The sequence below is a fragment of the Elgaria multicarinata genome, chromosome 17 (genome assembly GCF_023053635.1).
Source record: "Elgaria multicarinata webbii isolate HBS135686 ecotype San Diego chromosome 17, rElgMul1.1.pri, whole genome shotgun sequence".
In the NCBI taxonomy this organism is placed as follows: Eukaryota; Metazoa; Chordata; class Lepidosauria; order Squamata; family Anguidae; genus Elgaria; species Elgaria multicarinata.
Genome location: NC_086187.1, coordinates 21,894,046 through 21,919,764, shown reverse-complemented (window position 1 = coordinate 21,919,764; position 25,719 = coordinate 21,894,046). Strand labels below are relative to the sequence as shown.

The 25,719-nt window shown below is 40.0% G+C and overlaps 1 protein-coding gene across 2 annotated transcripts in view; it reads left to right on the top strand.

Annotated features, from left to right (window-relative positions):
• USP22 (ubiquitin specific peptidase 22) overlaps positions 1-25,719 on the top strand; it is a 93,192-nt gene that overhangs the window by 12,363 nt on the left and 55,110 nt on the right. The window contains exon 2 of one of the 2 annotated variants that reach the window (XM_063143048.1): positions 14,046-14,178. In XM_063143048.1, the coding sequence (XP_062999118.1) occupies positions 14,046-14,178 (133 nt within the window). Of the gene's footprint in view, positions 1-14,045; positions 14,179-14,986; positions 15,053-25,719 lie in introns of those variants that run through there. The other variant, XM_063143049.1, reaches the window with a different exon arrangement.

Here is a 25,719-nt window from a genome sequence, read left to right as displayed (position 1 = left end):
ATCTAGAATACCTGATTCACTACTTGTAGATTGGAGTCGTGTTACCAGAATGGCTGACTGAACTGCTGGTTTACCACACTGGAGTCGTATATTCTCCCTTGGGCCTTGTGTAACGTTTTCCTTAACTTTTTTGTGGCATGAGGTTATAGTTGAATTCCTTACCTTGATTGAAAGGAGGAGGTACTGTGGCATAAAATATAAGAATGTCCATGTGTGTGCCTACCTGTTTATAGAAATAAAGTTCCATAGACCACTACAGTGAGTTTGTTTCAGAGTTCCATTGGTTTCTTTGCTGACTTCTTAACTTATAGTGAAATTCCTATACATACCTACTTGGAAGTACAACCCAATGGCATTGTTTGCATGTAATGGTGGCTTTTGGTAGCAAATTGTGGGTTAATTGACCAACAATTTCCAGGTAAGCACATGCACTACTTCTGATTTGCAGCAACCTACAAACACCCCATTCATAGGTTGTTAGCATGCTATCTGAACTCGAACATTTTGATCTGATTCGCATGACATGACAACCCAACATGGCTTAATTTACCCATGGGGGCTGTCGTATCATAGCGGTGTTTGGGGGCACCCAGTTTGCCGTAGCTTGTCATGTCGTACAAACAAAAGATGTGAAGGCTTGGGAAAAGATCCAGGACATTTTGGGAAGGAAAAAACAGTTTTTCTCTCCCAAGGATCATTTTTGTTTTAGTCCAAAAAACTGAGCAGCTTTGAATTATGACATTCTTTCTTTTAGAATTTAGGAGAAGGTGTTCTTGAACAAGAATGGTCTGTCTAAGCATGGTTTAGATTCTTTTTCTTAGTTTCCATGCAGATGTGCAGAATATGTAAAGGCCTTGTTGCTCTTTGGATTTAACTGGAAAATACCAACAAGCCTATGTTTGCTTTTTATCTTGCTCAAGCCTCTTTTCATGCCATCACCATTCTGGATGAAACAGTCGTGGTTATTAGTGGAACCACTTTCATTTCATTAAATGATATTAGCATGTGTTGCATTCTAGCTTTGAAGCAGCCATTGCTGGCGTTTCCTCTACCCTAGCAATGTCACTCTTGTAGAAGAGAACAGCCTAAGGGCTGCTGGACACTTTGCAAGCTGGCAATGACACCCAGTAGACTGACTGCCAGTCGAGGGTAGCTGGTGCGCGGCCACGCATTGACAATAACCAACACTTTTAGCCTCTGCCTTGTTCAGGGCAGTGAAGTACAGACAAGCCAGAAGTGCTGGTTCTGTGCCACATGGCAAAGTCATTCTGTAAATCTTCATGCTACTATTCTTGTTGCTTTGTGCTTCCACAGCCATAAGGTGTGCCAAACTGAACTCTGCTGTTGTCTTTTCTATAATAGAAGGCTGTTAGGGATTGTACCTGACACAAAAATGTGAATCGCTGTATGTATAAACACGGCTGGTGTTTTTGTTTTGTTTTCTAAAAAGGTGTTCTTCAAGGCTGTGGAATATATAAGACCTGGATGTGAGCATTTGACAAATATAACTTTTCAGTTTTGTTCCCAAAGACAAAGGGAATCTCGAAACTACTTAAAAACAGCCACTCCATTGCTACTCTATATTGATGGAAAGATATTTTTTTTCTTCTGAATGTCTTTACCATTGGCTTCCCTAGATAGTTAAAAAACACACACTAATTGTTATGCCAGAATGTTTCAATGCAGAAACATTAAATACGTTGGCTGAAATGTGTGTGAATGTAGATATTTTTTTTTATTTATTGCATTTTTATACCGCCCAATAACTGAAGCTCCCTGGGCAGTTCACAAAAACTAAAACCATTCAAAGTATAAAACATGATATAAAATATACATTAAAAACTAATTAAAAACATACCACACATGACTAAAACATCTTTAAAACATCCTAAAAACATTCTAAAATTTCACTGGATAGGCCTGCCGGAATAGATCAGTCTTTATTGCTTTTTTAAGTTCTAAACAAGAACTCACGTCTACATCAACAACTTAAGGTAACTGTAGTATTGTGTAAAAGCTTGTTTGAAAGATCAGTGTTTGTGCCTTGCGTTAAGGGCTAGTTACTGTATCTTAGTTGTGTTGCAGCCTTAAGAACAGTTTGGAGATCATGATGACCCATCTTTTATCATGGCATGAACAAGCTGAAGCAAGTCTCTGGCTTTTGTGTTCCCACATCCACTACCCCAGCGTGGTGATGAGGTGGAGACCAGGAGCTTTTTCATCTGTTTTTGATTAATTACAGTTTAGTTGTTATATGTTGTCTCTATTTGTGCTCTGTTCATATGTTTTTTTTTTTAATGTAAATTGATTTTACAGTTTGCATAAAGTATTTTCAGTGGTTTTTAATCTTTTTAAACAGCCCAGAGAGCTTTGGCTATGAAGTGGTATAGAAATGTAGGGACAATTTAATATTAATGCAGTTATTCTTTAGAAGAAAATTAGTATTTACCATTTTTTTAAAAATTGTAGCATTTTAAAAAATCAATCTGATTTATAATTTAAAAAATTGATTTAAATGAAAATGTTTCTTAAATCTATTTTCATTCACCCTTTTGTCCAAATTACTCATTATGTCAGGGCTATAAGTGTTAATCTTTTTTCTTATTGTTTGAAGTTTTCTTGTTTGTTTGAAATTTGTAATAGCTTAGGGATACAAAATTAATGCCACTTGTGTAGTAAATATTGGGTTTTAAATACTGTCTTTCACTTCCACCATTTGTATTTTTTAATCTGAAATATCTGTGCATTTGTAAGCGTATGAACGCTGAATTTTTTTTAAAAATCTAACATTTTTATGCTGCTCAATAGCTGAAACTGTCTGGCGGTTCACAATATACTTCCTAATATAAGGCATAGATTTGTAAGGCTGCCTAATGTTACAGATTTTAGAAGGTGAACAAGTATTGTGTGTTAGATGTATCAGATCCCATAAGAAAAAATTCTGCTTAGTAGCAAAGTATTCACTGTAATTGATTAATTGGTTATTTATTTTGAGCTGTTTTGCATGCAAATATGAAATAATTGAAATGGTAAAAAAATGAGAATTCTAAATTTTATATTTAAGATTGAATGGTTACAACTTGTGTTCTGTGAGATCCAGACACAGGATTGTTTCTTCTTGATTCTTGCGCTTTTATGGGAAAGATTTGTATAAACACAAAGTTATACTATAATATATTTGGGTTAGGTTGCATATCACACTTTTTAAATAAATTGAGTTACTATGAACAAGCTCAATCACTCCACCTGCAAATGGGAGCAGGTAATCAATCCGTAGACTTTCTGTTCATGGTTTGGTTAATGTTACATGCAAATCAGGAACTCCAACTTGTCTCTCCCCCAAGCCAGAAAAAGGTTTAACCCTCACATAACCCATGCTCACCTGGTTTGCACACCACAACAACCCCCAAACAGGGGTTGCGTCTTCAAAATGGCAGTTGCTCAATCCTCAACCTTGTAGTCACCATCCCACTCCTTTTATATTTTCAAACTTGCCTATGTAACTATGAGGGTTAAAAAAGGATTGTGAAGTAAGGTCTGCCCATGTTTTTATGCAGAAGCCGGAAACTATAATAAAGAGCAGTTCCTACAAACATCAATATTGGGTAGCAATATGTTGTAGTGGGCCCAGTCATGCCTGATAGCAATGTCAGATAGGATCCAAATTCATTCGTCTCCTTTGTGTACAGTTGTGACAGTAACTGGGTCCTGACATTCTTGTCTAAAAGAATCAGTAGGAAGTCACGTGAGATTGCACCAGCGCTTATTGGCTAATTCTGCCAAGCATATTGTCTCCCCCTCTTCCCATCTTTAAGGGTAAAACTGTCTCAGACTGTGAACATAACACACTCTCAGGATGTATTCTTGACTGTTCCTGAGCACTGTAAATGTAGACCTACAGCCATCACAAATGGTGCATCTCTGGTAGCTGGCTATTGAGGCAAATAGTATTTCCCAAATAAATATGGCACATGACGTAATGCTTCTCTGTGAGTATCTTTTGAGGGATAGTTTATTTATTAATTAAATTTATATACCGCCCCATAGCCGAAGCTCTCTGGACGGTTTACAAAAGTTAAAAACAGTGAACATTAAAAAGTATACAAAATTTAAAACCATCAAAAATATAAAAACTACAGTATCAATTTAAACAACACTACCTGAATAATGTCTAGTGAGTAATACAGAAGGCAGGTGTGCATCACCACCACCCTATGCAAGTATGAGGTACATGCAGTTTCCCTTCCCCTTTTTGAGAGAGGAAGGATAATGTGAATAACATGTTAACCTTGAATGCAGGGTAACATGATGTGAATGCATGCTGCTCTACCATATGTAGAAGGCCCCCAGCCAGATGTGAGCCAACTCTAGGTTCCAGAATCTGTTGTTCCTTAATTATCAAAGAAGGAAGGTAACCTAAAGCAAGTTTGGAGAACTTTTACTTGAAAGCCTGAAGCCCAGGACTCTGGCTACTGAGCTGCCAGGTCATAGCAAGCCACTAATGTGAACTGCCAGCAGGTGTCTGCAATGAACTGTGCAACTGGACACATGTTTGGGCTGTCCATTGCTAGCTGACAGCTCTTTTTTCCACTGGAAAGTTGGTGCCTGCTCCATTTTTCCATTCTTCTGGCTAACATGAGAAAGAGGCCTGTTTACCTCATTCTCCAAATGTACATTGGTGAAACCACTACTACTGCACCACGGCATCTTTTTGAAGTCGCTGTTCACCCATGCCTTCTGTATTGTCCTCTCCCTTTCTACAGCAGAGAAACATAATTAATAAAAGCAGGCATGGTTTAGAGACACTCCACTTGGGAGGAGGGGAGTGCTCCCAACACCGATCCAGTATGGTTTCATTTGGAAGGGGCAAACACTCTTAGAAGAGAGGGTAGGTGTGGCCATAGTTTCCTCCTGTCACTACTCCTTCACTCCTTAAATAGCCTCAGACTTGGGTTTCTTTTGATAATACCTTCCTAATTATTAATAAAAGTTCTTTAATCAAGCAATATTCTCCATTTCAGATCTCTAGGTATCTTTGTTTTTTCATCTCCTTACTATTGTTTTTTTTAATGTGAGTTCCAGTTTCAGAGTCTGTTATAAAACCTGAATTAAAAATGTAGATTCTTATTGGTCTGTAGCATAAGCTTTTTTCTTTTTTTACAGAGACTAATAAACAAATGAAGGCATTCCTTGGAATGGTATAAGGACTGTGTGAACTACTTAAGGATTTTAATATTAAGCAGTATAAAAGTATTATAAATAAATAGGGCCTTCAGTGGGCCTTGAACTGGTAATCTGAAGGGTAAAAAGTAGAGATCTGTACCTCTGCTTTGGCCCAAAGAGGGAAGTGTAGCAAACCAGCCATATAATAGTTAGGAAGCTTCTTCGCATCAAAAGGCAAGAGGAGGTCAGCTGGTTCTCTGATCCCTATAAAGACTTCCAGGGCAGGCTTGCTTGCTGGTCTGAGCAGCTTGGTCTGCTATCACTGCTTCTTGTTGACTATGGACTGTCTTCCTCTCAGTCTTGCTTTTCACTTTGCCTAGCCCTAACCAAGCTCAATAAGATCTGTGCAAAACAGCCTTGGTGGTATTTCTGGTTTGGTTTTGTTTTTTATCAAAGAACAGCAGCTTTCTTTCTAGAAATGTCACGGTGTACTTCTAAAAAGCATTTTTCAAGGAGGGGAAAATTGTTTTTTTCAACTTATCCCGCCCCTTACAGGTGAGTGAATGCTACATTAGAGATCAGTCTACAATTTTTTGTTAGTAGTGGTTTGTATACAAAAGGTAATGCCAGAAGGCTGTGCTGAGATGACACACTTAAGAGCAATAATTATCAGTATGCTAACTTCAGCAGAGGTATTGAAATGTCCCTTAGTAATTCCATTTGAAGCACACATTTTTTTTATCCTCAACGGTGTTTAGGGAGACTGCCTTATGCAACTGGATAAAATGTGATATGAGTTAAGCATATTATACTGCATGTTTTCTATCTCTGGAACTTAATCACATTTTAATTTAGTTAAACTTGTAAGACTAATCTGAAATGATTGAAAGGACCAGTATGATGTACTGGATAGAGCCATGGTTAGTAACTAATTTCAAGAGAAGAGTTCTAAGCCAGGCATCCATCCCCTTCCTTTAGAGAAGAATATCACAAAGTCCTCTTGCCATGACCTTCCCCTCCATACACTTCTCTTGCCTTTGGATTGACAGCTTATTGTGTCTGTGTTTGGGTGGGATTCAGTGTTATAATTGGCCTCAGTTGAACAGATCCTCCCTCTGTGTGAAGCTCATTAGGTGAGACCAAGCCAGCTACTGTGTTTCAGCATTATTTTCCACATAGGATGGTTATGAAGATAAAATGTCCTGAACTCCTTGGAGAATGGGTGAGATACAAATCTGACAAATAAAATAGTATCTGTACCAGTGGGCACAGGCATATTGGGAAAGTAGTAAAAGTAAAACATTTAAGCTTGCTAATTTGTTAATTTCCAGTGAAAAATCTCTCTTCTCTAGTGCAAGCACATCTCTCTCCTCTTGACCCTTTCACTGCTGGGAGAAAATATTGTGTGGATTATGTTTCTGAGCCATTCTATCCAGGAAAATATTGAGAACACAACTACAGCCTGAACACTTGTTACTTTATTCCAGTGTGGAAAGGTGGGATTGGTGTATGAGACCCTGAGAGTTGAACCAAATCGAAATGACTAATGATGTATAGCCTACTTTTATATGGGGGTTCTAGGAGTCTCTCATCCGAGGTATTAATTGGCTTGACATCTGCTTCGTTTCAGTAGTTTTGCAGCATAAGGTGCTCTTGGGCCATTCTCTTGGCCCTGCTGGGTTGAAATGTCTTTTAGAAAATAATGTGAATGGGTCCCCTAGAGAGGGTCTAAACATGATGCTGTTCATAATATAAAATAGGCACACATTTAGACTAAACTTTCTGATGCCAAAACAGTGCAATAGCTTTCATCAACCATTTTAAATGAAATTTAGCTTGGTTTTACAGGGTGAATTTACTATCAGTGATCAGTCGTGGCACCTGAAATTGTTTCTAAAGAGGCCTTAAAATGGCTTTGGAAGAGATAGAAAAATTCAGTGTGTTTGTTGCTCTTCCTCTTGTCATCTAATAGGCTGTATGTTTCTGAGGATGTCTTGGCTTTTACTTCCATCAGTGCAGCGTGACGTTTTAATTGCCTTCCCCTAACTGAAGTAGCATTAAAATCTTCAAGGAATCAAATAGCTCACAAAGAAACAGCAATGTTTTACGCATACAATGCTTAAAACAGCCTTTCCCAATCTGGTGATTGTATGGAAGAAGTAGTCCAACACATCTGGAGTGCACCAAGTTGGAGAAGGTTGTCTCAGAATTAGAAGCTGGCTTTTTGTGGTCTCCTGTAGTAGAGAGAGAGCTCTCAGATCTTTGCATAGTATTCTTCCTCCTCCGCCTCCTCCTCCTCCTCCTCCTCCTCCTCCTCCTCCTCCTCCTTCTTCTTCTTCTTATACCGCCCCATAGCCGAAGCTTTCTGGGCAGTTTACAAAAGTTAAAACTGGTTGTGGGTTCTTTTAAAAGTAAGAACATAAGAATTGCCATGCTGGATCAGACCAAGGGTCCATCTAGTCCAGCACTCTATTCACCCAGTGGCCAACCAGCCATCGGCCAGGGATGAACAAACAGGACATGGTGCAACAGCACCTTCCAACCAAGTCTCCCAGCAACTGGTGTCCACTCAGTTTGGAACAGGTTAGGATATGTGGGCAGGCATCTTTCCACATGTATGTAATCTAGGGCTGGCCCAATACATTTTGTTGCCTGAGGCAAAGCAACAAATGGCACCCCACCCACCCAAGTTAAGGTGCATAATATCCAAAGCCAGGCAAGTTATTTTGGCACATGACAGAAAAATCCCACAAGCACCTCTGCCACCTCCCCTGGCAACCCATCACTGGTAGTAAAAATAAAATAAACATAAATAACTGTTTGCTGCCCTTTCGTGACACCCAAAATCTGATGCTCGAACTGCTGTCTCAGTCTGCCCACTAGTAGGGCCAGTCCTGGTATAATCTTGCTGATGTAGAACAGCCTTTCCCTGACATGGTGCCCTCCAGATGTCTTGGACTACAGCTCCCAACCAACATAGCTGGGTGGGGGATGTTGGGGATTGTAGGTTACCAGGTTGGGAAAGGCTTTTATAGAAATATATTTTGCTTAGAATTCTTTTTAGCTATTAATCCCAGCTGGTAGTTAGGGAGTTCGTATTTTTGTTTTGTGTTAACTAAGCTATGCTTTGTAATTTAATGCACAATGTCCATAAATGAAAACACTATAATCTACTAATTTCTGGGGGTGGCATTATATAATCACTGTCGAGTAGAAGAGAAAATGTGGAGATAATACCAGTGGGATGCTAAACGTAAAAATATTTAGCCTTTATTGTATTGACTGAAATGTTTGCCACAGTTTGAATTTTCTCATGGAATTAGAAATCCAGTGCATGAAAGGTAGTAGTGTGGCCCTTTAATTTGGAAAAAGACACCAGTATTTCATCATCGTCATATATCTAGCTGGAATGATTTTCTGTTGACTATTTTTCTTTTGAGTAGCTAACTTAATTTGGATAATTATCTAATACTAGGGGAAATTGTTGCTCTTATGGATGGTATAAGTACCATACTCATAGCCACACATTTGTAGGCACTCCTTCAGAAGTTTTTCATAGGGTTAAATTGTCCAGGATGGAAATAATTGGCCTCTAGTTTGTACAGCTGAGGGTGCATCCTACAAACAAGCACACAAAAAGAACTTTTCAACATGCAATTCATTTACTGAGAGAACTACACTGGCTGCCTATTTGCTACCGGGGCAGGTTTAAGGTTTTGGTAAACAACTTAGGACCAGGATACCCGAGAAAGTGTCTTTTCCCATATCAACCTGCCTGTTCACTGAAGTCATTCAATGGCGTGCTTCAATTGGAGTTTTCCAGGAGAAGAGCCTTCAGTGTGGAATTCCCTGCCTCTGGAGTTCAGATAGTCACCAACGTAATGTTTTTGACACCTTCTGAAAGCATCTTTATTTCTGGAAGCCTTCTTTAACTGACCAGCCATGTGTGTTGTTGTTGTTTTTACTGGTATTCTGTTTTTAAAAATAACAAATGTTTAAGGTAGTGTTTTTTTAAAAAAAACTTTTATTGTTCACCACTCTGAAATCTGTTTAGACGTGGAGTGGTATATAAATGTTGTAAATAAGATCTCTGCTAGATCAGCCCAGAGGCCTATTCAGTCCAGCATTCGGTTCTTGCAATGGCCAACTGGGTGCCTATGGGAATCCACAAGCAGGATATGGGTGTAAAATCACTGTCCTGGTCAATACCCCAGCAATTGGTATACAGATAATTGCCTCTGATAATGGAGGCAATGTAGCCATCATGACTAGTAGCTATTGGTAACCTTATACTCCATGATTTTTTTCTGATACCTTTTTAAAGCTTTCCAAGTAGACATTCTTTAGCTCACTCATATTGCAGCAATATAAACAGTTATGTATGTCAATTGAGCCAATATTTTTCTTTTCCCCACAATAATAGCAGTGAAGTTGTGCTAATCACTCTGTCTCTGTCTACAAACACACACACACAGACAGACAGACAGTCAGCATTGTGTGACGTTTTTAACACTATTTAAAGACTGGAAAATTGGGACACTATTTCTTATAAATGCTAGTGACCCAGACCTTAGTCCAACCAACATGGCACAGGATGGCCTCTTTTCGTTTTTTAAGAAACATATAGGGAGAGAGTTGACATTCTTCTATTTTTTTTTTTTTTTTGGTGTTCCATAAATAAATCATTTTGTAGAGAATCTGTATTGCAGCTATCTTTCTTGCTTGCAGAATTGCACTGACTTTGATGTGGGCTAATTAAGTTCACATTTCCAATGGACAGATTACAGTGCTTAAACAAAACAGAACTGAAATCTCTGCTTGCCTAAATAAGATACAGTGAGTTTCTACTTTGATCTGCTTTCCCCTTAAGTTTCTTTTGCTGGAAAAAATGCTGCTTTGAGTATTTCCTTCAAAGTAGCATGGCAGGTTTCCCAAGAGCACACCTTCTCTCTCTCTGTCTCTGCCCCCCCCCCCACCGCCCTGTCCTTAGGTATAATAAAATTTTCATTCAGTGTGTGATCCTGCCTTTCAAATAACATCTTGGCATCATGGGCACCACTGAATAAAACACCCTGCACCGTGTCAGGTAGGCAAGGCTGCTTAGTGTGTCTGCTGCATTACTTCTCAAGTCACGTGTCCCTGAAGATTAGATCAATGCATTACCTAATAGGATGTTTAAAAACATTTTCACGATTTGCTGACACAGGGGAATGATGAGGTAAAGTAATAGATTTTTATACTCTATCTTAGAACACACTACTGCGGTATTGGCAATCATTTTTTTCTCATGTGAAATTGGCTACTGCAGTGGTGCATTGCAGGAAAAGGATAAAATCAGCACACATACACACATATAGATATGTGTGTGTGTATTGAACAATCTTCTGAAAGCAGAGGGATTTGTAATCTGAAACAATTTTCCATCTTTCTCTTGTCTTGTGAAGAAAGGGGAGTTTCCTCTGAAGTACACAGAGTTGCAGCTATTCAGGCATTGTTTAAATATATGTTCACACAATGTCAGGGGTTCTCAAACCATGTCATTCCTAGAGGAATAGTTTATTGAGCCTTTAAAACAAAGTGTTTGCAGTTCCTAATGCACTGGAGAAAATTTTCCATCATTGAGAGCTAATTGTGAAATTTGAGCCTCTGTTGAAGATGACTGATTGCTCCTCTGAGGTAAATCTGGTGCATTTGTGTTGATGAAAACATGTATTTCAAATAATTAATCTCCCACTTCTCTTTAGCTTACCCCACTCTGTGCCTGTATTTTAGCAGTTGTATTTAGTGCTAGGCACATAGGCATGAACTGTGTTTTCCTTGTGTATCTTTTGGTACATTTTTAGAAACGCTTAGTGCTGTAGAACTGAAGTTCAATACAGAAATGGAAAACCCTCTTAAGAGAAGGTCTAATCTTGGCAAATGTAGCAAGTCATATCTAAGATAAGTATATAGGTCCATCTATCTATTTTTCAGTATCTTCACCACACAACAAAGATATTGCTAATTCCAGTCTTGTCAAGAAGTGCTGGATTCTTCTGCTAGTATACATTGAAACCATACATGCACACAGCTAGCATCCTCTGTAGGATAATGCTCTTCTGTTATATGTTAACTTTTCCTGTTCTTCTTTCTTTTGTTATTATTCCCAAACTTTTCTAGCACTTTAATTCACATATTAGTGGTACTTCATGTATTCCACACTCTTAAAAAAATTCTACACCCAGAAAAGCTGATTTCTGGTGGAATAAATTATGCAAATTTTAAGCATGCTTGCATAATTCTGCTTTTACTATTCATAGGGACAGGCAAGGAGCCATGCAGGGCAGTGAAAACACACCACTGGAAATCTTCTGCATCCCATTCTGTCCTGGCTTCTGAGGGATGCCAGATGTTGCTCGTGCTTTTTTCAAGCCATAAAAACCAGAATCTTGCTCTCCCTCCCTCCCCTCCCATTAGTTGAAAAATGGTATTCTGTGGAAGAACGTTGCATTCTGCATTCAGATGCTCTGGTTTTGCTCAACTTGCATAGAATTGCACAATTGGGTGAGCTTTAAGTATTGGGAATCTATATTGCAGTTTAGAAATATTCTTACTCAGCTCCCCCTGCCATTATTTTCCCGGTATCTTTGTGTTTGCGTGATACATATTTTTACAACATAGTAAATGTGTGTGAGGAAATAGCCTGTTTGCTCTATGTAGAATGCTAAGGGACACTGCTGACATAAGATGGCATATATGACATTGGAAGATGAGCAAGTGAACAAACTTGTAATGTTTTGGGTGACTACCCTGTTTTCAGTTGTCCTTTTAGCTTAAATGTGTTTTAGGATTCTAGCATAGAAATCATTCTATTTCTAGTAATAAATCAGTGTTAAGCTTTGGTTTTAGGAGGTTTTTTTAATTATCAGAACAGGTATAGTATGTAGTCCTGTTCAGGCTTTTGGTAACCAACTCATGAAAAATCTTTTCAGTAGATTAGATATACATAAGAAAATAACAGATTATTTTTTAAAATAAACCTGGTTCCCAGCATTCTAGCATTAAACCAAGATATGGAACCTGGGGAAGGTTCACACACGGATGGGGACCATCTCTGTTCTGTTGGGCTAACTAAACAGGCTGTGACGTGACAGAGGAGGCTAATTTGATTCACCTCAGACTTGTGGGTCACAAATACAGGGGGATACATTTAACCTCCACTCCCAATTATGTCTCCATATGTATCATAGAATCATAGAATAGCAGAGTTGGAAGGGTCCTACAAGGCCATCTAGTCCAACCCCCTGCTCAATGCAGGAATCCACCCTAAAGCATCCCTGACAGATGGTTGTCCAGCTGCCTCTTGAATGCCTCTAGTGTGGGAGAGCCCACAACCTCCCTAGGTAACTGATTCCACCGTCGCACTGCTCTAACAGTCAGGAAGTTTTTCCTGATGTCCAGCCGGAATCTGGCTTCCTTTAACTTGAGCCCGTTATTCCGTGTCCTGCACTCTGGGAGGATCGAGAAGAGATCCTGGCCCTCCTCTGTGATAGCCATTCACTTATGGAGAAGTAAAAACAACTCCTACCCTTGGACAGTGTTGCAGTGTGGTAAAAAGCACGCTTTACCCTGAAAGCAGAGACCCCGCCTCCACAGGCAAACTGCATGTGTGTGTGTGTTTAATGTGTTCCTGTAAACCTCCATTTTTCCCCTCCACAAAAACTTCATCATTATTGACATTTCACTGGCCTGAAAATAAATAAGACCATATGTCCAGCATGTAAGTGGGGTTTGTGTTTTTTAAAAATACCATATTCCAATGTACAGAAACTCTGTCTTACCTTTCCTTGTGCCTTATCATAAAAATTTAGTCTGAGACAGACTTTATTCTAAAGTCAATGCTATTTTCTGTAGCGAGACCAGAGTGTTTTAGCTGCAACCAAGAGAATCTTGCAGTAAATAGTACATCCAATGCTTCCTTAATGATCATCCTCAAAAACATTCAAAAGCAAATTTGCAAGATTCAGATCTTAATCTCTACCTTGCTGTTTGTTTCCTGCTTGTAACTGCAGTATTTAAATGAGTACGTTGACATAAAAATATCATTCTGTTCGGTTTCTAGGTCAGCATTGTTGATTGCCATGGAAATTGTTCCTCTGTATGTGTCCCTGATAATAAAGATATAATATTCTGTATTGGTTTTTAGGCTAAGATTTCACAAATGACGCTATGTTTATAGAGAGAGGTACTTTTGCCTTTTTGTGTGTATCTAAATTCACATTTACTCAAGGGTTTGGATTAATTGTAATAACTGGAGGTATTTCAAATGAATTTGGCATTCTGGCAGAGCATAGAAAGCCCATAGCTTATTAACGGAAGACTACACATATAACACAACCTTCGGCATGTTTGTCTAGCTTTCTAAGATAAATAAGACCGAACTGGTTTTCATCTTGATGCTGTGGGCAGTATTTCTCTTTTATACATTAACACTAGACAGGGGAATATATCTGTAATCTCTTTCAGATTGGCTGCTGAGTAAAAAGAGCAGACCAGCTAGCAAAGCAGCCATGTAACTGGCGTCATTGTACTTTATGATGGTTAACTCAACTGATCAGTACCTGTTTGAATTTGTCCCTGTATCACCATATATAAGGGTAGATCAATAGATGTATAGGTTTGGAAATGCGTGTATCAGTGGGCAAACATGAAGAGCTGTTACCTCTGCTTCCTTGTTGAGTAGAAAATTCAGTTCTAGCTCTCAGCCTGCCTTGTTTCAATATTGGAAAGCAGAAATAAATGTCTCCTACCTATGTTAGAATTCACAAACCTAGCTGGAGGATGGATTAATTTATATCATACTGTATTTGCTGCATGTAATGAATATTCTCCTTATATTTCAGGCAAAGTCGTGCATCTGTCATATGTGTGGTGCCCATCTGAACAGACTTCATTCTTGCCTGTACTGTGTCTTCTTTGGCTGTTTTACAAAGAAACACATTCACGAGCACGCAAAGGCAAAGCGACACAACTTAGGTAAGTAATCTTCCCAGACTCTTACAATAACGCTGCTTGTTTACTAATGCATGAGTTTTACAACATGGAAAATACTGCATTTGGATCAGATGAACCAAGACAGCTCGTCTCTTCATTATAGAGGAAACTTCATATAATTCCTTCAGTTTTTCTAGTAATCTTATACTCTGAAGTTATTCTATAATCGTGGTCATGATTAATTGAGGCTAAGTTGCTCTCTCTCCCCTTCCCTCTCCCCCCCTTCCTCTTTCTCTAACCCAAGGATGGCCAAAACAGCACATAAATATCTGCTTTCTAGTTGAAGTGGGAAAAAGAGTGGTTTGAAGTGGGAGAAAGAGTGGTGTTTAGTCTCTTCGACTTTTATGTTCTCAATTTTACCATGTTGCAAAGCCCATAAGAAATTATAGAAAATGTTGGTGTACCTGAGGATTACATTTAGAGAGCTTGTCTCTTTATTTTGACAGCAAATGTCATCTCTTAATTCCACTGGACCTGAATGGAATTTTGATATTTATTAAATGGTACAATTTCCTGCCTGAAGCCAAATGGTCTGTGCTGATTTGTCCTGGAAATCCGTACTTTTTTTAAATGCTCAAATCCCTTTTACCCATAAAGAGGTAAATGTTTTGAATTCACCTGGAGAGACTCCCAAATAGGCTTGTATTAATGCATGTATGATCTCTATTTTTTTTTTTAACACTGCTGTTTTATTTGAGCAAGTCATTTGGATTTAGAACCTCCTTGTAGGTGTTTTGAGTTCTTAAAAAATGGATTTTGACTCTCATGTATTTACTTCGTTAGTTATAAACTTTCCATCTACTGCCTCACCTTCCCAGACTTGTCAGATGCTCAGCCTGGTAGGATTCAGCAAACAGTATGTCATCTTCTCTTATCAATGTCTATGCAAATGTCCTATTCTTTAAAGAATTATTATATTTTGTCCCTCTTACTCTTGATATACATCTTAACTAGAGCCAAGAAGCTTCAATTGTCTATCTGTAAACTCAGACATTTTTCCCAGACGTTGTGCATGCTTGCATGCACATTGTATCCAGCTTAACATCGATTAGCAAACTTGAAAACGATGTTACCTTTTTTTAAAAAAAAAACAACCGCCCTTTTTTTAACATCAAGTTGTCTGTGACACAACTCACTTGTAGAAGACTTTTCAGAGTATTTCAGGATACGCCCTTAGTTCAAGCAGACTCTATAATGAGCTGCATGTAAACTGAGCATACAACAAACTTTGACTTTCAAGGACACTTGCCCACAATTACTGATCTTCTCATAGATGGACTCCTATGAGCTTCTGAGAAAGTTTATTGTAGTATATTGATAAGAAAAACAACAACCCTGGTCACTTAATAAGCAGCTTCTTAAAAGAATATTGCACGTTAAACTTACATAACAACTTTTCTACCTTTTGTGTATTTTATTCTTAGTTAAGATTATAATGAGAATGTAAATTGGAGATACCACCAATCTCTTTGGATTACGTAAGTGAAGCATCCTTTAAGACTGCTACTTCAGTGCTTAGTAGGATAGTATGGAGCAGTATATGGTCAATTCATGCAACCTTTTATATGGTGTAGTTGACACGATTTGGCTCCAGTTTGGGTCCATATTAGGACCTCTCATTTTGGTTTACCCTTGCAATGGAAATATAGAGAGGAATAGGATCCTAAGCACTAACTAGGGTATTTTCAAGGTAGTGTTGTTGCGCTCAAATTAACTAGGGCCATAGCGCAATGATCCCTCTTTCAGGGTCTCTCTGAGACTGCTAAAGAACCACTGCCAGTCAGCTCAGTATGGGGGAGCTTCATATATTTCAACCGACGTAAACTTACAATGACTTTGGAAATGGCATAAGGTTCAGCACAATGAAACCATAATGGAAGGGCCAGAATTATTAAAGGTGTACGTATTTCTCTTGATCATCTATGGAATTTTGTCATTTGCAGGAACTAGGATAGCTTTATTTTTATTAACTATTTAACATCATTTAAATCATCAGTGTCATTCGCAGGATAATTATACATAAAACAAATAACTAAAAGCCAGCAATGTGGTACATGAATTTTAGTTCATCTTTTTAAAAAAATCGTGGGGTTTCTGACAGAAACATTCTGTGGGGTGGGGGATATTGCTCTGGTTTTTTTTTTTTACTTGACTTAGGGTTGGACATTTTTTCTAAGCTTGGTATACAGTGAAAAGAGGCACTCACTTCACTCTCAAACAGGAAAGAATGCCTCTTCTAAGATGATGCCTGCTGCAGCATATTTAACAACTAGAAAACAAAGAATATTTATTTCTTCAGAACTCTTTTTTCAGTAAAATGCAAATATATATAGATTTACGATGTATTAAATACATTAAGATGTATTAAAACTCATTTGATGATTTTATGTGTTATATCAGATAGCAGCGCTGGTTTCTTTGTATCAAAACCCAGCATTTTAACCATTATACCCACAGTTGCCCTCATGATACAACTGTCTTCTCTCTCTCTCTTTTTCCTAAGATGATGTTTACTACCTACAGTTTTTCTAAGTATATTAAAAGAAATGAATGGTTCCCTGATAATTTGGGAATTTTTAAAAAATCTAGTAAAGGTGTGGTGAAACCTTTTCCTTTGAAGGGCTGTTGACCCATGGGAAAAGCCAGTGGTGGGAGACTTTGCAGGACTCCATAGCTTTCTCTCTCTGTCTCTGTCTCTGCCATCCCATTCCTTGTCTACCCCCCTCATGCACATGTAAACACACACACATATGAAGAGGAAGTAATTCCCACTGGAGCTGTCTGGATAGCAAGAGTGGGCCCACAGTTACTGGAGTGCTCGAGGATGCTGAGGGTCATGTGTGGTCCTTGTGGTTGGTCTAGATTAAATAGACAGCTTGCAGCCAAAGAGGAAATGCAGGTTGAAATTGGTGAAGCCCATAGAGTGGCTTTGGGCAAGTTGCTATCTTCATCCTACCCTGCCTTGCAGGACTGTCATAAAGAAAAATAAGAATACCTATTTATGCTATCTGCCCTGATCTCTTTGGAAAAGAGGTAGAATAAAAATGTTACATTGTTGCCTCACCATGTAAAAGATAAATACCTTAAATATAATCTCACTAGAATGTTTTACCAGTGCAGCTAGGGTCCATGTTTAGATCTTTGGACTTGCAGCAGCAAACTCCACTCCTTGTACCTGTCACTTGCTATCAGGCTGGCAGTCATGGGAAGGAAAAGGAGGGAGCTTTAGCATGGAGCTGCTGTGTCTCATCCCAGTAGAAGCAGCTGGAATACCTGGGATGAGACAAGGACCAGGGTTGTGCTAATCAGCTAAACGTGAGCTCGCTGAAGTTCTCCAGATTCTATTTCAAAGCTTGACTGATTTGGAACAGTCCTGATGGCTAAGTGCAACCTCCAGTATCAGATGCAGTAAACCTGTATATGCTAGTTGTTGGGAACATGGGTGGGAGGGTGCTGTTTCACCATGTCCTGCTTGTAGGTTCCTGGTCGACAGCTGGTTGGCCACTGAGTGAAAAGTGTCGGACTAAATGGGCCCTTGGTCTGATCCAGCAGAGCTCTTCTTATGTTCTTATGTTTGCATCAGATTGCAAGCTTTCTTTTTCTTTTTCTTTTCACATGTAAACCTGGGCGTATTCTCATGAGTATTTCTCCAAATGTACACATCAGTTATACGCTTCTTTGAAATGTATGCATTCTTCTCCCATTGATTAAAGCATATTTGTGCGCATTTTTCAAATGTACGCATGCATTTTTTGGAGTATCTGCAAACCACATTGTAAGCTTGGAAATGTACAGACTGCAATTGCAGATTGTTGGCAGAGGTGGGGAAATAAACATTTTAATATGCGTTTACTTAAAGTGCCAGATGAAGATATTGTTAAAGCAGTGACCTGGGGCTGCACCTGCTACTGTTTTCATGGGGAAAGCCATTTGATCATTGTATCCCCCGAAAACACACACACACACAGCAGCCCTGATTACGTACATGTGCATCTCAGAATGAACAGAAATTATTTTTGAAGCACTTAGCGACTTTTGCTAAGCTAACATCGGTCTCCATGGAGACAGGAAGAAAATGAAGTGCCAGACACCAAATTGTGTAGCCTTAGTAGCAAAACGAAGTCTTCGCATATAATGGCTACTGGAGGTCTAGGAGTGAAATCTATCTCCCAAAGCCTTTCCATCCTTCCCCAGGATAGCCCATGCTCTCAAGAACAGCATCCCTCTTCAGTAAAAGCACCTCAGCTAAGTTGACACATAGTCAGTGCTCCAAGAACCTCCTTTCCTAGTGTGAACCACCTCAGAAGAATTATAGGCATTTCCCCCAGTTGTTTGTTTATTTGATCACCCCATGACAACCATTCTCTGGCTGGATATATATACACCTCAATCCACTGCTGTGTCTATGAGTTGAGACTGGGCTGCTTAAAGAAAGAGCGCTATCAGAGTTTCTGTTGCTGTTTCACCCTGGGGAGGCAGAGGTTAGAGCCATTTGCCAATGCATCTTCTTGTACGGAAGTATATTGATAGAAGAAGCCAATGTGGCTGATCCCTCTAGCCTTCGATCAGTTCAATATGTGTTCTGTTTTTGAAAAGTTGCTGAAGCTGCAGGCTTCAAGGTGTGTAATAAGACTACAGCATGTGGCAGTAGCAGTTATCTTTGAGCTTGGGACTGGTTTTGTAGGATACTGGACTACATTTCAGCAGTAAATCCTTGAATTGACTAAGGCATAGATGGTAGAGGCAAGATCCTTGTTTTCCCAATAAGGAATGAATGCCAGATGGGACTGAAGAGGGTGTCCTTCACTGCAGCCACTTGCCACTTATCAGAAGGCCTGTAGCCTCACAAAGTGATATGCAAACAATTGCAAGGGAAGATACAAAGATATAATAGCTTCATTAGCAAACATACAGACTGAGAATATGCTTTTTAGGACACGCTCATTACGATCTCTGCGAAAGTCATAATTGAAGAGGAATGTCTTTAAAGCGTGCCTAAACCCCTGTACAGATGGGTCAAGACACATCAGTAGGAAGGAAGTTCCACAGTTCTGTGGCTATCACAGCAAAGGATCTTTCTCTTGTGCATGCCAACCCAACCAGTCTTAATGGCAGACACTCAAGAAAGACCCCACCCCCCAGCATACAGGCAGGATTATATGGGTGATGGCTTTAAATTATTTATATTGCACTTCTTAATTCCATTATAAGCCGCTTTAAGATTTCTTGTAGGGATAGAAGGCGAGGTATAAATGTTTAAAGAAAAGCCAAAGAATTCAGAAATCAGGTTGAGGAGTTGCCTGTTGTTGTCAGCATTTGAACTTGAAGGTATACAGTTCTAAGCTAGGGTGAGCAGAAGTTCTGCATTTGGAGCAATTGCAACTCACAACCAGCTTTCACACTCCAGAGGTGTCAGGCTCCCTATATGATACCAATGAATTTTCCCTTTGCTCTTCCATTATTAGAAGTGATGAACAGAAGGCTGTAACTTAGCTAACCAATGAATTATGTGATAAACATGCTTATGCCTCCTGATAGATGTGATAGCAGGTGTGGCCTAGGGATTATTTTAAGACAAATGTATCTGGAACCTCATCAGTCATGGAAGCTCTCGCCCCAAAAATGCTTGTAGTTGTGCAGCCTATGCTGTGGCTGGCAGAAAATTCTTCACATTGCTGTTGGAGGGATTAAAAAAGAGAGAAGATAATGGAATTCACAGGGTGCAAAGTTAAGTTTTAACCACACTGGTTATGTTAGCAATATTGTCTGGGGAAAACTGGCTTGTCGACTTCCTTACCTTCTGGCAGAAGTCCTCAAAATTGTCAACAACAGAGCCTTAAATCCTGAAGCAATTTTATCTCTATTTAGATAACACCTCCTCTGTGGCTGTTTGACACCAAACAAAGCTTAGATGCCCCATCAGAGTACTGCTTGGCTCTGTTGGAAACCAGCAAAGTGAAATGGCTAGGTTTGGATTTGGGAAACCCAAGCTCAGATCTCTGCTCAAGTATGAAACTCACTGGATAGCCACCATTTCTCCACCAGACCTACATCACAGGGTGATTGTGAAGGGGAAACTCCATGCAGAGTTCCTTGGGAGAAAGATGGGAGTACAAATGTCACAAATCAGCCTGCCCTGTGCTACTTTTAGTGAGAGAGTAGGTGACACAGAAGAACACGAAGGAGAAAAGGAGGGCAGGGGTAGACGACCTGATGCCCTCCAGATATTTTTGACGACAACTCCCATAGTTCCTGACCATTGGCCATGCTAGCCCAGGCTTATAGGAGTTGTAGTCCAAAACATCTGGAAGCCACTCATTTGCTTATGGCTGTTGTAGAGGATCACACCCACAATGTACCGGGCGTTTTCATCTGCATCCTTGGCTTCCATCTATTCCACCATAGGAACTCATGTTGCATCAGCTCTAGATTGCATACACCTAACCCTTATAAAAATAAATCTGCCTAGCAGCAGGGGGCTGTTTTGAGAAGTCATATCCCTGTCCTTAATGCCTGCAAAGTTTAAGTTAGATGTTATAATACTTATAGGGAGACATGCCAAAGATGTTTGGCTGTATTTCTGGATGAGGAACTGAAGCATGAGACAACTTACACTGCCAATCCTGGCAAATGTCAGTGAAAGCTGCTCAGGTACAAGTTTGTAGGTGGGAGAAAGTGCAAATGGTAGGGTGCAGATGCAACCTAGATATTTCGGGATGCTATCTCAGTGGTTGCTTCTAGGATGTCTATTAATGAAGCTGTTTCGCCAAATGCACTGCTAGAGAAAAAGTTACTAAGGCTAGATGCAGGCTATGGATGCAACATCCATAAGCACAATTGGGTAAGGTCACTCTGGAAATACTTGGCAAAGTTAGCAACCTTGATTATAAACTGAGTTGACCTTTTCATGGAATGATTATAGGAACTGAATTATTTATTTATTATAATAAAAACGAGTGCCGTGAATATCCAATTTCTCACCAAATACAACATTTCTAATGCTGGGTGGCTTTTTGATAACGGACAGTGCATTTAAAAAAAATTAATCTGCAATTACAAAGATTGCTTTAATTTCCAGCAAAGTTGCAGACTAGAATGTATACTAGGGGCTACAGTAAACATTTCATTATATAGAGAGATAGATATGTATCTAAGGCTTTATTTTAAAATATAACATTCAGATACTGCTTTGTAAAGCTGACATCTATCCACCCACCCTATTGCTATAGCAACGGTTAACTTGTATGTAGCTGTTATATAAGCAAGTACCATATTCTATGCAACATAGTTAAAATTTGTGTTTCTCATTTTAAAACATCACCCCATCTAAATATTCTGATTATAGCAAGAAATGTAGGAATGAGGAATCAGTATGTGGGCTAGTTATGATATTCAGCTTTGACTTTAAAATGCATCTGACCTAACTTAATTTGTATATCCTGCTGTTTGGATATACAATGCAGAAAGAGATACTTCCTAAAAAAAGAAAAGTCTATGTTATGAAGGGTCTCTGGATTTTACAGGTTATTGCTCTGTTGGAACAGCCTGTCTCAAAACTTTCCTTGGGAAATCTAATTTAAGACATTGTCAGATACTGCTCTTGTTCTCTGCATACATGAAGTCTTCCAGTCCCCAGAATTGCTATACCTGGAGATATGAAAGGAAATGGGTTATTTATGGCTCTCATTCTATTATAATCCTTTCTCACAATGAGTTTTCAAAACACAATGAGAAAAAGAAGGCGGTTCTTGTAAGGTGTAGTTATTCTTCCTTAAGCGTCTTCAAATTAAAATCCAATTATTTATTTACAATATTTATATACTGCTCTCCATTGAAAATTTCAGAGCAGTGTACAAGATAAAATGAAAATAAAAACAGAATAAAACACTTAAAACAGATTTTAAAAGAATCAAATACAGTAACTCATGGCTGGACATTAAGGAAAGGCTTCCTGGAATAATGATGTTTTCAGGAGGCGCTGAAAGGAGTACAAAGTTGGCGCCTGCCTGACCTCCAGAGGCAGGGAATTCCACAGGAGGGGAGCCACCATGCTGAAGGCTCTTCTAACAGCCCCCAGAACTGTTGTTTTAAAATGGATACCGTTGTTTTTATACTGTTTATGTTTTTGATGGTTTTAAATTTGTATACTTTTTAATGTTCACTGTTTTTAACTTTTGTAAACCGCCCAGAGAGCTTTGGCTATGGGGCAGTATATAAATGTAATAAATAAAATAAAATAAATTCCCCTGGTGGACTCCACTCGGAGGATGGATCTATGTGGGACCACCAGGAGCAGACCCTCGAATGACCTCAGTGACCGGGCAGGTTGGTAAGGGAGAAGGCGCTCTCTCAAGTATCCTGGTCCCAAGTTGTTTAGGGCTTTGTACACAAGTACAAGAACCTTAAACCTGGCCCGGTAGCGAATAGCCAGCCAGTGCAGTTCCCTCGACAGAAAAGTTACATGCTGGAAAGGGGCAGCTCCAGACAACAGCCAAGCTGCACCATTCTGCGCTAGCTCCAGCTTCTGGAGCAGCTTCAAGGGCAGCCACACATGGAGTGCGTTGCAATAATCCAATCTTGAGTTTACCAATGGCTGTACCACTGTGGTCAAGCTATCCCTGTCCAGGAGAGGCCGTAGTTGGCGAACCAGCCAAAGCTGGTAAAAGGCACTCTGAGCCGCCACGGCCACTTGAGCCTCCAGCGACAGAGATGAGTCTAAGAGTACCCCCAAATTATGAACCTGATCTTTCAGAGGCAGTGCAACCCCATCCAGAACAGGCAATGAGCCTGTCTCCTGGACTCAGGAACTACTCACCCACAGGGTTTCTGTCTTGCCAGGAGTCAGTCTCAGTTTATTGGCCCTCATCCAGCCCATTATTGAGTCTATGCACTGGTCCAGGACCTGCACAGCCTCACCTGATTCAGTTGTCACAGTACCTCTGATGCCCATCTCACAGAGTCGATCCAGGAGGATACCATGGTCGATGGTATCAAAAGCTGATGAGTGATCGAGCAGGATTAACAAGGTTGCATTCCCTCTCTTGATAAAGGTCATCCATCAGGGTGACCAAGGCTGATTCAGTCCCGTAACCGGATCGGAACGCAGACTGGAATGGGTCCAGATAATCAGTATCCTCCACCACAACCCTCTCAAGTACCTCCCCTAAAAAAGAGGTGTTTGCAACTGGGCAGTAGTTGTCTAATACCGTCGGGTCCAGGGTGGGCTTCTTCAGGAGTGGTCACACTACTGCCTCCCTAAAGACAGCAGGGACCACCTCTTCCTGGAGGGAAGCATTTATCACCCCCTGGACCCACCCAGTCAAACCCCCTCGGCTTGCTTTTATAAGCCAGGAGGGACAGGGATCGAGAGGGCAAGTGGTTGGTCGCATTGCTGCAAGCCCCTTGTCCACATCATCAGGCCACAACAACTGGAATTGATCCCACAAAATTGGGCAGATGGTGGCATCGGACACCTCAACTGGAGCTGCACTAACAACAACGTCAAGCTCGCTGCGGAGAGAAGCGATTTTGTCCTCAAAGTGTGATGCAAAAAGGTCACAGCGGGTCCTCGACAGTGCCAGGGCCCCATTTGCTGGGGAGGATGTTAGCAGCCCCCGGACCACCTGGAAGAGCTCCACTGGAGGACGCAATGGAGGCAGCAAAATAAGCCTTCTTTGCTGCCCGCACTGCCATACAATAGGCACGATTATGCGCTCTACAGCGTGCTCGGTCATCTTTACTTTGGGTCTTGCACCATTTGTGCTCTAGCCAACATCTAGCCTGTTTCATTGACCGCAACTCCTTAGTATACCAAGGAGCAGAGTGCAGAGGGCGCTCAGATGCAATCAAGTCGATGCAAAGAGGATCACACCCATCAAGTCAATTATAGTACCAACCGGCTCTCAATTCATACAATCCTTGCATTGATGATGTAGTTTGCTTACTTTTACAAATACTTCCTTAGTGTGTGAATTAGATTTTCATTTTAATCTCACCAATTACTCCAGTATCAGCTGGGGAATAGAGCATTTTACCTGTAAAATGAAATGGAATTGTGGCAGCCACCTTGACCCATGAAAGGTTTGAAACTTAGTTCTTGTTTGTGTGGGCTAGTAGAGCACCAGTCTTAGCCAAAATAGGATGTGGAAGTTATGCAAGATGACATTTTTTGTTTGCCTTAAATAGTCAGAAGCTTAAATTCAAAGGGGGCTTATGTATACCATATCTGTTTAAAATAATGCAGTTACCTTGTGTCAGTCTTCACTGACAAGAGGCCAGTTCGGTTTCGTTAAGATTTCAGTACATCTTTAGAGGGGAAGTTTGGAATCTGCTTTCCCTTATGAGAAATGATTTTCAGCAACAAATAAAGATGGTTGGAAGATGCAAAGCATCTCATTAAGAAGATTGGATCAGTTCTTTGTAAGAATGCACACAGTAGATTTTGAAGTTCATGCAAGTACGCTAAAGGAGGGCTTGTTCTCAATAGCTCTTAAATATTGGGTTAACTAACATTTATCCATCTTCAATTTTCATATTCTGTGGGTCCCTCCCCCCCCCATTCTTTAGCATAGAATCAGCTGTTTTGCTTTCCTGCAATGCTGTGTCTTGCTTGTTTTTCAATTTGTGTTTACATTTAAGCCTAGCAATATTGGACTCTTTTGTTTTGGGGCAGGCATGTTCCTCTATCTGGCCCATGACTGTAGTAAGAGCGGAGGCTGCAGGGTTGTAAGCTGTGTGTACGCTTTGCAGAACACATGGCTTGGGACCGCAATACCTGACGGAACACCTCTCCCGATATGAACCTACCCGTACACTGCGCTCAACATCTAAGGTCCTCCTCCGAGTGCCTACTCCGAGGGAAGCTCGGAGGATGGCAACAAGGGAAGAGGGCCTTCTCAGTGGTTGCCCCCCGACTGTGGAATGATCTTCCCGATGAGGCTCGCCTGGCGCCAATGTTGTTATCTTTTCAGCGCCAGGTCAAGACTTTTCTCTTCTCCCAGGCATTTTAACAGCATTTAACAACGTTAAGTTTGTTTTTAATGGACCCCAGGATTGTTGTTTTTAAATTGGATACTGTTGTTTTTATACTGTTTTTATGTTTTTTTAATTTTTGTATACTTTTAATGTTTACTATTTTTAATTGTTGTAAACCGCCCAGAGAGCTTCGGCTGTGGGGCAGTATATAAATGTAATTAAATAAATAAATAAATAAATAAATAAACACAACAGACAGAATACACCCTTGCTCAGCCCTGCTCCAGCTTCCAACTCCTTCTCATATAATGTTCTGGAAAACTCTATGCTCTGATTTGTACCCTGTCACACATGGAGCAGAACCATCAAATGGGCAGAGGATGGGAAAGGGGTAAGTGACATGTGGCACTTAACGCTGCATAGTCTAAAAAGAGGGCTGTTACATGTTTCCTTATGGCAGGCTCAGGTTGCCCTCATTATAAAGCTATTCAGGTTTGTGCATGGTACTACATGTGCCTGTCCTATTTTAAAATGTATGCGTAGCTTTTC